At 37.1% G+C, this 15,384-nt stretch overlaps 1 protein-coding gene across 1 annotated transcript in view; it reads left to right on the forward strand.

Moving 5' to 3' along the window:
* Positions 1–12,955, forward strand: part of Ppp1r21 (protein phosphatase 1 regulatory subunit 21) — a 66,722-nt gene extending 53,767 nt beyond the window's left edge. Inside the window, exons 18-22 of the mRNA XM_027934418.3 lie at positions 4,276–4,308; positions 5,454–5,570; positions 7,410–7,508; positions 8,490–8,618; positions 10,929–12,955. Of these exons, the coding sequence (XP_027790219.1) occupies positions 4,276–4,308; positions 5,454–5,570; positions 7,410–7,508; positions 8,490–8,618; positions 10,929–10,958 (408 nt within the window). The 3' untranslated portion in view covers positions 10,959–12,955. The remainder of the gene's footprint in view (positions 1–4,275; positions 4,309–5,453; positions 5,571–7,409; positions 7,509–8,489; positions 8,619–10,928) is intronic.
* The last annotated feature ends 2,429 nt before the right edge of the window (positions 12,956–15,384 follow it).

Here is a 15,384-nt window from a genome sequence, read left to right on the forward strand (position 1 = left end):
TTTGGATTTGGTGCATTTCAAGGTTGCTGTGGCTTTAAGTAGGCTGACCAGTTTGCATGTGTATATGTAGCCTTATTTTCTTCTAGTCTGTTACTGTCTGCATCTCTGAGGGTCTCTTTCCGCCTACACCACCCTTACACAGTGCAGTCAGTATACTTTTCCTAGAGTCTCCTAGTGATTGGCACTTTCTTGCTTCTAGAGATTTAGTGGTTTCCTGTTATCTATAGAATATAATCCTATTTCCTGTTATCTATAGAATAGAATCCTATTTCCTGTTATCTATAGAATATAATCCATTCATTCATTTAGCATTGAAGATTCTTGAAAGATAGTTCAAAACTGTCTTTCTGACTGTAGCTTCTTCATTTCCTTGTACTAACTGAAACTGAACTCTCTTCTCTGATAGTGTCCTTTGCATTTTTGCCTCTCCATCTCTGTTCTGCTGGATAACTCTTTATTCATAACTCTTATCCTCATCTGTTTATTCAAAAACCCTCTCCCTCATTTACTTTCACTGACAATTCTTTCCTTCTCCTTGACTTTGTTGAATTCAAACCATACCCATCATTTAAGGTACAGTTGAGATGCCACTTTTTTCATGAACCACTGTTTCTGGCATTGTCTTTAATCATTAGGATTAGAGAACCAAGACATGGGTGTCTCCTTTTATTTTCCGTATTGTGGTCTATATAATGAAATATACTGCCTTCTCTTAGGTTCTTTTAATGTTGCTTGGCTAGCCATAGAGTGGTATGAGATCATGGAGAAGTTCCCTGGTGAGGTTGAGGATTTCACAGAAGAGGTGACATGAATGGGTTTTAAAAGTGAGCAGGAGTTCAAGGCAGGAATTGTATTTCAGGCTAAGAAAAGTCTTACCATGCAATTCTTTCTGCATATGGGAGATTCCTGCCAAAAACGATCTGGTACTTGCCTCACACATAGTAGACAATAGAGATTAAAAAAAAAGATGGAGTTTTTTGCTTTCTTTGATGTTTCTACTTTCCAGTCTTTCTTTATCCTCCCTGTCTCCCCTTAAGTGCACATAAGTGAACTAAGCATGTAGCTCTATGTGTATGTGTTCATGTGCATGTTCTGTCTCTCTCTCCTGGGTATTGGAAACAAGTGTGCCCATTTTAAAGCTAACTGATTAACAAAGGAAACTGATTTTACAAACTACGAGATTACTTTGGTGCAAGCACTTTGAGGCTGAAAAAATAACATCAGATAGAAACCTATAATTTTTAACCCTATAGTATTTCAAAAGTTAAATTTTATTTTTCATTAAAATACCTAGTATTGTAATTTGAATATCCAGCAACTGATTATTTTTTTAAAGAATTTTTTAATATTTATTTTTTAATTCTCGGCGGACACATCTCAATTTGTATGTGGTGCTGAGGATCGAACCCAGCGCCGTGTGCATGCCAGGTGAGCGCGCTACCACTTGAGCCACATCCCCAGCCCAACTCATTATTTTTTATATAAAAAAGAGAACATTGTAATCTCAAAAAAAAAAAAAAAAGAACCAAAAAAACAAAACCACAGAACAATGAAAATATTCATATTTTTCTGGAATTAAAAAGTATTACTTTAATTAGTAGAATTTAAAAATATATCTTTTAAGTGTAAAAAAATACATGTATATTGTAACTAAAAAATACAGATGAGTTATGGAAAAAAAGATATCCTGAATAATCAAGTTATCATTGTGACTATTTACATTTTTTTCTATAAAATTTCCTATTATATTTGTGATTGTACTATATAAAATTTTAAGTCTATAAGCATAATATTAATACACAAACATTCTGTTATGAGAAACTCTATAATCTATTACTGATTATAATTAACATCTATTATTCTATTATTAATTTCATAATATTCCATATCTAATATGCCTTAGATTACTTATGATTGGATGTTGGTTATAATTTTTTTAATATTCAATCTCTTTAATATATTTCCAATTTTACACCATAATAATAAAACAATGCCAAAATCAATTTGTGATATTAGATAAAAAGCAGAATAGTTAAAAGTAATTGAAATATATAAATAAGAGAGACCAGTAGAGTAGAGGAAGGGGGTTGGGGGGAGGGAAGGAGAGGAAGAGGATGAAATTGACTGAACTACCCTTTGTTTATATATATGGATATACCACAGCAAATTTCACCTTTATATATATCTATAAAGCACTAATTTTAAGAATGTAAATAAATAGAAAGAAGACCAATGAGTAAAGAAAAGGGAATACAGGTTGGAATGGGAGAATGGGGGGAAAGGGGAAGTACTAGAGACTGAATTGGAACAAATTATTTTACATGCTTGTATAATTAGGTCAAAATGAGCTTCACTATTATGTATAACTATAATGCACTAATACAAAAATTATCACACATAAAATCTCAGAATCAAAATGAATATACATATTTCAGAAAGGGTTTAGTTAAACCCAAAGAATACTTTATGCACAATACTCTGCTGGTTTTAATTTTTATTATCTTAAATAACATCTTTTTTTAATGCTTAAGAGTGTGTATTGGATGATTTTTGGGGGGATATATTCTTAAGGTTAGAATCACTGGGTTATAAAGCCTAAATGTTTTAATTCATTGATCTTTGTTGCCAAGCTATATTCTAAAAGAGCTGTATCAGTTTAGCTCTTGTTCGTAGCATTTGAGAAATGTTGAAAATATATTTTAAAACTTTCCTTCTATTTATGTAATATCATTCCTTTGAAGAACTTTGTGCTATATGGTATTTTCAAACCATAACTTGGGAGTAAGGTGTGAGGGTGGGGAAGTGGAATAGATACACTTTTGAAGTTTATTTCATCAAATGTAGTCATATTTGAATATATAAAATTAAATGATTAGCATGTAATTATAAGAAGTTTTAACTAAAAGACAGAGTAATTGCTACTCCTGCTTCATTGAGTACAAAATTATGACTCTTATATAAAAAAGTCTTATAAAAGATTCTTTTATAGCTAGGTGGGCATAACATTCATTAGTACACACAGCTCTCTCTTCAAAATAGTACTCTTTAAAAAAAAAAGTTCTAATTTGTTATACATGACAGCAGAATGGATTTCATTTCATTGTACACAAGTGGAGCACAACTTTTATTTTCTCCTGTTGTACGCTATGTAGAATTGCACCATTTGTGCAATCATACACGTACATAGGGTAATTATGTCCTTCTCATTCCACCATCTTTCCTACCCTCATGCCTGCTCCCCACCCTACCCTCACCTTTGCCCAATCCAAAGTTCCTCCATTCTTCCCATGTCCCCTCCCCTCCTACTGGTATTATTTAGAATATGTGAAAACTGTCTACTTGGTATCATTGTTGATTAGCAGAATCCATTGAAACTGAGTTTCTAGTAGTTTTCTTAAGTCATTGTGCCCAAGCATAGGCCCTTCCACCTTGAACAATAGCCTGAATTCAGTAAACATGACTGTTTTTGAAATCTTAATCCATAAAAGCAAACTTTTAAAAATCTAGCTGTACTCTAATGTGTTTTAAATTACATATTTTTCATTAATTTAAATCTCAAAGTTTATTAATGTCTTAATACTAAACCAAAAATACTTATTTTTCCTTTTTTTTAATTTTTATTATTGTTATTATTTGGTACCATGAATTAAACCCAGGGGTGCTTAAAAACTGAGCCATGTCCCTAGTGCTTTTTATTTTTTATTTTGAGACAGGATCTTGCTAAGTCTTTAGGGCCTCACAAATTGCTGAGATTGGTCTTACGCTTGTGATCCTCTTGCCTCAGCTGCCCAAGTGGCTGGGATTATAGGAGTGTGCCACTGTGCCCGGCTCTTCTTTCTGCTTTGGAGCTTTCAGCCAGAATATCTATTATTTGTGTTTTCTGTTCAGAATGTTTAATTATGGTCACCAAAAAACTGTCTTTACCCTGCCTTGGCTACTGCTTTGGAAATAGGCATGGAAATGATGAGATGGGGTCCAAAGCTGATCTTCCACTTGTTCTTCCTAGATAGTTTGTTGGGTTTTAGTGAAAATGGCTATTCAGCATTTTGAGGGATGATTTAATAATGGTCATTATTGGTTTCTGCCTCATGGCAGAAATAGTGAATGCAGCGACAACATCATATAGTAAAAGATAATCCAAGGATGATCTTCCAGAACTGTATTCCCAATGCTCTGTAAACCAGTGTGGACTGAGAAAAGATTATATATGTTAAACATTTTGTGGTTGAAATATAAACATTCTGTGCTAAAGATTTTTTTCCCCTTATGTTCTAGATTGGGACTTTAACCAGGACATCTGACAGCGAGGTAATGTGCACTTGGCATTGTGTTGTCTGTAAATATCTGACACCATGTTTGTGACAAAATCCTGCAGAAGCTTTCTTGGTCCAGTTGTGGTTCTTTCCTAGCAATTCCAGCAAATGTAGGGCCAGTACTTCCCCTCCATCAATGGATCCATGTTGCTTTTCTCTCTGGTTCTGTTTTGACCGTCACCAACAAATTATAGTCTGCTTTTGTAATTGTCTTGTTGAGTGACTTGTCTTGGCAGTTTGACAAGGTGTGGTCCTGCTTGGCCATCTATTCACTGGTATACTGCATGAAGCCGGGAGCCATATTGTTCCTTGCAGTGGGCAGCCAGGAAAGCAGTACTGTTTAGGGCCTTGATAAACAGTTTGTTTGAAGTAAGTGAACGCAGTTCAGATTTGGCTTGCCGGATAGGTTTGTACATTTCAATGTTGAAATAGTTTTACATACAAATTTGTAAATAACCATTAAGTGAACCCTGAAATCATTCATCTTAACACTTAGTATGGCAAACCAATAAATATAATTCAAGTAGGTTGGTAAATTCTTTGGCTTCCTTATTTATCTTATAATATAGATAATCTTGAACTTCTGCTTGTATTTTTAAACTCAATCGTGTGTCATTGTTAGAGTAACTAGGAGAAATATCAGTTTGGAACAAAGGTCAAAAGCTGTTCAGTATAGAAATAGTTTAATTTTTTAGTTTGTCTAAGAGCATTAGAATTGTCTTAAGATAATTTAGGAGAAAAGAGAATGTTCAGAATGTAAGAGTTCCAGTAAATCCCTCCTTTTCCCCTGCCCTCTTCCAATTAGAGCACATAGGAGTCTCACAGAAGGAAATTTTGAAAGTCCAATTTGAGGTTAATAAAAACCAAGTGGAAGGATATGGCCCCAGTGAGCTTCCCAGTACTTTACCTCAGCCTTGTTTTCTTCTGAACACAGCTTCTTTCTGAGATAGGCAGAATGCTGAATAAAAGAAACTTGCGTCCATTTACCTGCTATGCCTGATGTTCCTTTGAGGGGTAGGCAAACTGTAATTCCCCATCAGATTTCAAGTGAAAATGTGTAAAATGTTGTCTTCCCCCCCCCCCCCCCCCAGAATTGCTTCATCTTACTGGCATGTGTTTATTTATGTGTGCTTTATTTAGGTTCCAGATGTGGAATCTCGAGAAGACTTGATTAAAAATCACTACATGGCAAGGATAGCGGAGCTTACGTCCCAGCTGCAGCTGGCTGACAGTAAGTCAGTGCATTTTTATGCTGAGGTGAGTCGGGGAGAGTTAATTGGGCTGGTGGTTTTCCTCACCCCTCAGGAATCAGGCCACCTATTCTGCCATTTGCTAGAAGAGAGAAGTCAATATGCATTTTCTGTGTACCTGTGTTCGTGCTTTTGGTTGCAGTTCATATTGATTAGTCTATTAACCACCCCCCAAATCTTAATTTCAATAAGACTGATTTGTCATTTCCAAGCTACTGAAAGATAGCCGGGGGACTTAGAAGTAGCCTTTCCTATAGTCATATAATATACATTTTGGAGCATTATTATTAGAGATTTCAAATGTTTTACAGTTAAGGACAGGTAGATGATCACAGATGAAGGAATTCTCATGTAGGCAAGGTAAAAAACAAATACACCGTTTTTTAAAAAAACACTTTCCAATTTCTAAATAACAAGTTAAATGAATTACTATAAATGAAAAAAAAGTAACCTTAAAGTTGTTAAAGATATTGAAAAACACAACACCCTTTATTGAGACCTGACTTTATCTGTGATTTTCTCTTATACTGTAGAGATGGAGAGGTTGATAGGAGGCCAGTTGCTAGAAGTGGAGAGGAGCTTTGCGTATTTTTTCTGCTAAAATAAATGATGTGTGCCTAGCTCAGTGTAGTGTGCAAGCAGCTATTGCATACATGTTTGATAAGTTGATCAGTAGCGATCATTTGTTGGAATGCAAAAAGCAGGGAGGACAGCAAATGAGAAAACTTGCAGAGGAATTGCTGTAATACCTAAGCCATGCGGTACAGCTGTGTATCCTCATTATTTGGTTCTCTAACTGCTGAGTTAATGTCTCAGATTTGACTGTCACCTTCATGAGCACCTGTGCCTTACACGTCTCTCCATTCTCTGTCACATCTAGTGCTGAGCAGGGTTGGTGTTTGATTAATAAGATGTAGTTTATTTGGTTGGCTGAACTGTCCTGAAATTTTCTTGAGAAATAAAAAGAGTAAATGGGAAATTTTTTTTAGGCTCTCTTATTTTCAAGAGATTTGCCTGTTTTCATAAATGTCTTCAGCATAATTGTGATACAAAAATTTGTAGATTGTCCCAGTTCTTCCTCATCAGTAAACAGGAAGTGGTGACCTCCTGAATGACCTTACTGGAATGGTTAGTCCAAGCGCCTGTTGTGGACACAGCATTCAAATGTGTCTCATCAGCTTCTCTTTGTCATTCTCAATGGTCTTATCCGAAAGTCTAGGGATCCTTTTAATTACTCACTTTCTTTGAACAATAGTGCAAAATAGAATTTTTCCTTTTTCATCTGCTCTGTATCTGGATGATCTAGGTTTGGTAGAACTCCCAGAGAAAACAGCTGTGATCATAACAATCCTGTGCTCATTTTTTCCCCATACAGATAAAGAATAACTTATCAGGTGGGACTGTGAAGCTTTTATTGCGCTTGTAATGCGCTCTCTATTGAAGGACTTAAAAGTATCTTAGAATCCATGGCCAGAATGCATTGATCACTTTTGAAATAATCACTTCCCTTTTCATCTATCATATGGGTAAATGTAGAAAGTTCTTACTTTTTTTTTTTTTTTTTTTTTGGACCAGTGGTCATTAGATCAGAGCTAGGGAAAAAAACACCAATGGGCTTGGGTTATTAGACAAAATTTTTATTCCCTTACTAAAATGATGCAAGTGGGGCCTCATCTGTTGTACTCAGGTGTGGTACAGTGCCTGTAGGTGTTCAGCAGGTGCTGTGAAATGAATGAAAAATGAATGGCTTTTGCCTTTGGGGATTATTTTCTAATAACCTTCTCGGAAGTAAATTTGTTTTTGGAAAACACTGTTTCTAGAAATGGAATGTTTTCTGATTTTACAGTGCCGAGCACTCACTAAAAGACTAGCCTTGGCTGAGAAGTCTAAGGAGGCATTGACAGAGGAGATGAAACTTGCCAGTCAGAACATCAGCAGACTTCAGGTGAGTTTGTAAGTGTTATCTAAGCAGGCTTAATGTTTTTTCACTGAAAGCCCTTGGGCAGACAAGTCAGCCTTTCCTTTCAGAAGTTGTGGCATTTGACCTCTGCATATGCTTTTTCTAACCACTTTGTTCCTAGCTTATTTTAAACAAACATCTTATGTCAGACAAAAAGTGCTTGACTTGTTTATTTCTCTGACTTGACCTTTATTTTAAATTCTTCTACAGTCAGCATGTGCTTGAATTATATTTACTGATAATCCTCCCACCCCCTTCCTTGTAAATACTCCTCATAGTAGACTGGAGGCTTGTTCTACACACATTATTCTGTTCTTTCTCTTTTCTTTTTCATAAAACTGACCTACATTGAAAGGTGGGGCTGCAAAACATTCTTCCTTCTTCACCACCTTGTTTTGTAACATGGTACCCTTGTTACGTAAACATGGTACCAGACCAAGGAGAATACATCATCACAGTGCCCAGCTCCTCTTTGTTGATCAGCTTCTCAGATTAGTTAGGAGCCCGTGTAGGATCAGATCTGAGGGGCCTGAAGAGAGCATGAGAAGCGGGAGGAGAAAGGAAGGGCACTTCGTCCCTTGAGGGCTGTGGGCCACTGAGGAGTGGGATGGTGTGAAAGTGTCTGCGGCCCTGTGTGAGGCTTGAGAAAACCTGAGGGGATCTGCAAAGATCATTTAGTCCTCTGGCCTTTCTGATGATTTTACACCTGGTACAGAAGGAAACCCTTAAACATTTTTGCAAAGAAATTAAGGACATATTTTGAAGGCTGAGAGAAACTTCTCCATTTCTTTTTAAGTTTTTTTTTTTTTATTAGACCTGTGCCTTCACCTTTGTGTTAATTGATCAGCTGGGCCATCTTCATAGGTTGCTTTTCCAAATTTTAAAAACTAATTTTAAAAGCTTCAGACTAGAGCGACTAGTGAGGCTTTAAATTTCCTTTTTTCTCTCTTTTCCTTTGCTCTTCAGGATGAGCTGACAACCACCAAAAGGAGTTATGAGGATCAGTTAAGCATGATGAGTGACCATCTGTGCAGCATGAATGAGACATTGTCTAAACAGAGAGAAGAGATTGACACCCTGAAGATGTCCAGTAAGGTATGTGGGGTGAGGTGAAGAGGTAGTCCCTCTGCAATGTATTTAATATAGGTAATAGAAGGTATTTCACTGTTATGCATTTCAGGAGTGAAAGATTATGAGATTTATAATGCTTATAGATTATTTTCCTTAATCTCATTTGTCCTATCAAAAAGTAAAATTGAGTTTCCTTGACTGAGTTATAAACTTAGAATTTCTGACTTTTGAGGCATTAATATTGTGTCTGCTTCTTTGGGGGCACTTTTGGCATTTCTGCTATTCTTGTGGAAGAGTGGCGGTGGCACAGAGGTTTTTAGGAAGGGGATTGTGCTTTGTTTACAAAAGTATCTAAATGGTACTGTTGAGTAACCTTTAACAAAATTTATTCTCATAGGTATCCATATAACTAAGGAATGTCTGACTCTTTTTAACTCTGGAGATTACCTTTTTCATAAAGCCTCTGTTGTCTAAGCCAGGGTCAATAGATAACCGGTAATCTATTTAGGCTGGAATGTATATATCCACCTGCCATATCTTTATTTTTGTGTCATAACGTATGTATTTTTTTGCTGAGATGGTAAGCTTTAAGGGACCAGGTGCTCAGTTCTATGTGTCATCTCAGATGCTTAGCACATTTCAGTAACTACAAGAGGCTATTTTACCACCATCAGCTGGAATTCGCTGTCTATAGCTTGTGCTCTTTGAGATCTGCTGCTGCTACTTAGTAATTCAGCAGGCATTTATTGAATCCTGCTCTGTGCACTGGAGAAGAAGTAGAGATGAATAAACCATAGCTTTATTTTAGTTTCTGCTTGTGGTGGTGTAGGGCAACATTGAGGTCAGTTGGGGTCTTCTTGGAAAATACATCATGTTAATGCATTTGTGTTTGCATTACATAATTTTTATTTTTCAGTGTAGTGTCGTGGTATTTGTTGACCTCTTCCTACTTTAGAGGGTGTCTCTGATGCTTCTCTGGGCCTCATTGTGATGATTTTAACCAGCCAATATGGTTCTGATTATGGTTCTTCAGTTACTCGTGCTTCAGGAAACTTGAGCTTGGAGGCAGAGGGTGGGGGTTGGGCTTCTTAAATAATGCCTCTTTTTACCTTTTTGGCCTCTTGATATTCCAGCAGGGAAATGTCTAACTTGAGGTTATATTCCTAGTCATGGAGGAAAGCACACACATTGAAGAGATTACGTTTTGTCTTTTCTCATTTTAGTATAGAATGAGAAAGCCAGTTTTAGCACCTATCATTTGAAAAGAAGTAAAGTGAGTCTAGGGAAAGCCTTGAATCTGCAAAGCATTTGGTTCTGAATTGAAGAGGGTAAATGTTGAGTGCAGCAAAGCTCATTATCCCAGAGGTAATTAGATTATAGCTACTTCAGAAGGTAGGGAATTTTCAAGTTTTCTCAGAGCTTTTTAATCTGTTCCTCAAAATACATGTCATTAAGAAATCTCTAAGAGACTTGTCTTCAATTAGGAGTTTATATTGTTAGCCTTTCTTTGATCATGCTGTAATCCCTGTATTTTGCTTCCCCTCAAGTTTATTAATAATTTATAGTGCTATAGCATCATCTTATGGCTGAGTTGACATTGTCTCCATTGGATACCAAGTAAATATCCTCAACCATTTGTTTGCTATTATCTTTCTCTTAGTATTTGTGTTCTGCAGGCATTCCCCACTTACAAGAAAAAAAAAATGTATCTATACCTCATAGTTTAGGAATTTAACTAAAATGTATTCCTAAGAAATGAATTGCTCCAAAAAAGAAAACATTATACAAAACCAGAAAGTCCAAGTTTCCTTATTTGATGGAATTGGAAATAAGTGAAGATATTTTCCCTCTAACTTATTATCAGCTTACTTTTGACAGATAATCAGTATCATTTGGCATTTAGTTGGCACATATTCAAAATTATTAGCTATTAAGGCCTTTATACAGTGTTTGTTTAAACAATCCAAAAGCATGTTTAGGCTAAAATTTTTTATTCAGTTTCATGAAATCTTATTCTCTGTTGTCTTTAGAACAAAATGAATGTTTTGAGGTTTTGGTAAATCCCAGATAGTAGCCTGCTTTTCTTCCTTTATTGCCTACCCCAGCCCCCACGGGGATAGGGCCCACTGAAGTAGAAAGCAGGGAGAGTTAAAATTAAACTGTTGTGCGATTATTGAATAAAAGTTACAATGAGAGGTTATCAGCTATTCTCCCTCCAGGAAGCAAAAATATTCCAAAGTGAAATATGGCCTTCTGACAACTTGGTTTATAAACTATGTGAACTATTTTTTTTGGAAATTTGTGTTCTTATTGTTTATATTTTTCTTTGCCTAGGGAAATTCAAAAAAGAACAAGAGTCGATAGCTCATAAATAGCTGGTTGGCGACTGTTCTTTCCAGAGCTGCTGCTACTGCTGCTGCACAGAGCTGCAGGCCGAGACTCCTCGTCCAGTGCTGGCGGTTTCAGGAAGCTGAAGTGTTGTTGGACCTAGTAAACTAGTCAGTGTTGTAAATGGCCTTGAAACATTTAAAATATATTTGTAACCAGTAAGGAAAACACAGAATTTGATGTTGACAGTAAAATGGAAAACAGTACACATACCATGGATATTATAGGTTTCCTTATGCTGTTTTTACTGTGCACTTTTTAAAATTAGGTTTTAATTTCAGTATGTGAGAACAACAAATATTTTGTATATTTTCAAACTCAATTATATGGTAATCGATTTGGTATCTATGGAATAGATATATGTTTCTGGATAAAATGCTTAAATTGTCAAACTGTCATTACTTCCTACTATAATTGAAAGCAGTCTCCAGATTCTTTTTTAAAGATTTATTCATATTCTCTATCTCTCCCTCCCTCTCAGAGGGAATGAGTCTTGCAAACTTCAGATCCTGTGGGTTTATTATCATTGTCTTCAGCTCTTCAGTACCCTCTCTGTGTTAGGATAATAGCTCAAGAAAATTCATGTCAATAAATTCATACTTATGTCAAACTTTCAGTCTCTATGAAAATTTGGTAAAAGAAACCAAAACCTGTTAAAGTCGACTTTACAAAACTTATAAAAACTCAGTTGACTTAGATGTAATCTTTCTAGTTCCCCAAATTGGAATAATTGTAGTTAATCCTTTATAATGCTTTTGAGTTTTGCCTTGAGAGCTGCTTGTACACTCAAGGGTCAAACAAGAACCCTAAGACCTTTAGGCTCCCGTGGTTTATCCCATAAATATTTTTTGTGTCATTTTAGTGTAAACTTCAGGAGTGTCTCTCCTTGCACCCCCACTCCCACAGCCCAAAATACATTGTTCCTTTTTCAGTTGCTTGCACAGGCCTATTTAATTCCCCAGATTAGCTGAGGGGTTCCTGAAATTCCTTCCTTCCTAACTCCCTCCCTGTGGCTGCATCTTCCTTGAGGCTCTTCCTAGGCAGTTGCTGGTCACCCTCCCACCTGCTTTATTCTGGTTAAGCTGAGAGCCCATCATTGGCTTCCCTCTGTGCTCAGTGTCAAGGCTGCTTCTGAGTCCTCAGCTGCCTGCCATGAAGAGAGACTCTGGTTATGCTCAGTCCTCATGGCAGTGAAAGTGTTTGGATCCTGGGTTGGGGGACCTTGGGGTTAGTTCAGTCCCTTGCCCCCTCACCTTATCTCTTGTGTGCCCTGTCCATTTCCAATTCTCTATCAATTAAACCAGCACCCGCACCCAGGTCCCCAAACACTGAGGGAAACATCAAAGAACCATGCTGACTAGCTCATCCCATTATGAGCTTGGGAACTTCACCTTCCAAGCTTACATTGTTCCATGATAATCCTTTGGCATTTCTATTCCAAGTTTCAGTAATGACTGTACCACTTCTCAAGCCTTGTCCCCTCATAATCAGACTGTATACCATCAAACTCACAGCCCCTCAGCAGGAGTGCCTCTTCACTGCCACACTTGTTTATATATAAACCCATCCTGTGAGGCAATGGGGGCTCCTGATCCCCATAAAGCTAACATGTTTTCAATGCTTTGGTGCCACTCCCTTTCCAGGACTTTGCCTTTCACATTTACATTTTCAATTTCTCATTCTGCTTGACTCCTCTCCCCCAACTTCCAAACAAATTGAATTTACCCCATCCTTTAAAAAGTTGAGTTTATTAGAAACCAAATTTCCTGGATTCAAATCCTTTTACTTACAGATTAGTTACTTAGCATTTCTGTGTCTCAGTTTTTTTTTTTAATCTATTAATAGGAGATAAAATAATACCTACCTCCTAGGATTTTTATGAAGATTAAATGAATTAATATTGTAAATTGCCTCCAGTACCTGGTATAAAGATTATTTATTAGTAATAAATGTTACTGGTAATATTATTGTCATTGCTACTTAAGTTATTTATTTTTCTCTTCCCTTTGTCCATATTCTTTCCCATTTTTCTTCCAGATTTTATGGAAATGGTTATTGTTGGTTGTCTTCCCATTTTTCCCAAGACCCATTTGCTCCTTTAATTTGGGGTAGTCAGGTTTCATTGCCCACATTATAATGAAGCCACTATAATGAGCCTTGCCAGTGTCCACCTGATTGCCAAGTCCAGTGGCTTCTCTTCATCTCTGCTCTTGCCTGAATTTTCTATAATGTGAAAGATTATAACCCAGTTTGTCTTTGAAGATCTTTCTTCTTCTGGATTTTCCAGTGCTTCTTTCTCTTACATTCTTGTTCTCTTTTCCTATGCAAATTCCTTCTCAGTTTCTTCTGTGGTTCTCCTTTAAGTGTTCTTCAAGGTCCTGTTTCAGCTTCTCAGTCATTGAGTCTACTGAGAGATGTCAGACCTCATCTTTCCAGCTTTGACCTTTTCTGAGCTATTCCCCAAGTTCACGCTGTCATATGAATTTTCTCTACCAGGTATCCCATGGGAAACTCATAATTCCAGGGCTCAGTCAGTGGTAAATTCACTCACCCAATTCCCCTCCCATTTTTTTCTAGTTTTCTTGCATCTCACCAGATGTGTTTCTTACCTAATACTCATTTAGTCAACAGACATTTATTGAGTGCCTTTTATACACTAAAAACTATCCCAAGTGCTGGAACTCAAATAATAGACAAAAATACCTTTCATCATTGAGCTTAGTGTGGGGGAGAAAACAAAAGTAAATAAAATATACAGTGTGTTAAAAGCTTCTAAGTACTGAAGAGGAAAACATAAAGCCAGGGAAGGGGATAAGGACTTGATGGGATATTGGCTTTTAAGATAGAGAGACCAAGAAAGGTGTGACAAATGAGTAAAGATCTGAAGAAAATGAATCATGAGTCATGTAGACCTCGGGGAAAGAGTGTATCACACAGGAAGACTAGCACGTGCTAAGGTCCTGTGTGGAGAAAATCCGGAATCCAAGAAAGCAAGGGGCCCACTGCAGCTGGAGCAGAGGGAGCAAGGATGAGAATACTAGGAGAAGATGAGACAGCAGACAAGGTAACTGACCTGTGGGTTGTAGATGTTGGTCTTAAAAATTTGTAAGTACTAATAGGAAGCCCTTGGAAAGTTAGGGACAAAGCAAAGACATTACTTGAATTTAAGTTTTAATAGGATTCTAGTAACAATTCTTTGTTGCTCAGTTGAGAATAGATTAGGGGGGAACAGGGTGGAAACACAGACCTGTTAGATGGCTACTGCAGTAACAGGAGGCCATCTAGAGATGATGGTGGCTTGGACCATGGTGCTGATGGGGGAAGTCATGTGAAATCTGTGTTTGGATTTATTGTGAAGATAGAATTGATAGGATTTACCTAACAAATTTATCCAGAATTGCAACTCCTTATACTTTTATTACTTGTCTCTGCTTTGTTTTCCTTAATACTTATCACAATCTGGCATATGATCTATTTGCTTTATGTGTTGCCTGTTTCTGCCTCTAGAAGACACAGCTCTGTGAAGGCAGGTGTTTTTGTTTGGTTTGTTCATTGCTGTACTCTGTTCTTAGAAAACTACCTGGCAATTAGTGAATGTTTATTGAATGAATTTTGATTGGTTGGAGGGTGGGGTGTGCGAGAAAGAGAGGAGTCAAAGATGAATCCAAGAGTTTGGGCCTAAACAAGTGTCACTGAGGAGGACTGAGGGAGAAGCAGATAGCTTCTCCAAGTTGAAATTTAATCTGGAGACCTGGGAATCACCCTTGATTCCTCCTCATCTTGCACATCTCATTGGTTATCTTGTTTTACTGAATACTTCTGTCTTTGCAGTGTTTCTGACTTCTAACCTCTCTTTACTCAATACCTGAAATTGAGCCCTGGCTACCTGTCTGGACTGCTCATCTTCCTGTATTCCAGTCCTGCCACCTCTTCTACCATATAATTTTTCTAAAACATGTCTCTGCAGAGCCCACTTTCCTGACAGACAGCCTTCAGAATGGCTCCTTATTGTCTCTGGGAAGTCTGTTAGCAGTGTATATATTGCCATTCTTAGCTCACTTTCTCTTCTCTTTCATGCATGAAGCACACTCTCCTCTTTGTGAAAACTCTCGGGCCTCTGAGTCAGGAGGAATTTTGGAACAATAGGCCTGCTTTTTTCTTAGAGATAATGTAAATCTTGGGATTATTTCCCTTGTTGCTTTGGAGTTGGATCTATGGCAAAATGGTGCCTTTTTTTTTTTTTAATCTTTAATTTGTTTGTTTTTATGTGGTGCTGAGGATTGAACCCAGTGCCTCACACGTGGGAGGTAAGTACTCTGCCACTAAGCCACAACCCTGGCCTCCAAAATGGTGCCTTTTTGACTTATCTGCTAAGATCTTTGGTTTTTTGACAAAGTCGGTT

This window comes from Marmota flaviventris, chromosome 14 (genome assembly GCF_047511675.1).
Source record: "Marmota flaviventris isolate mMarFla1 chromosome 14, mMarFla1.hap1, whole genome shotgun sequence".
Lineage (NCBI taxonomy): Eukaryota > Metazoa > Chordata > Mammalia > Rodentia > Sciuridae > Marmota > Marmota flaviventris.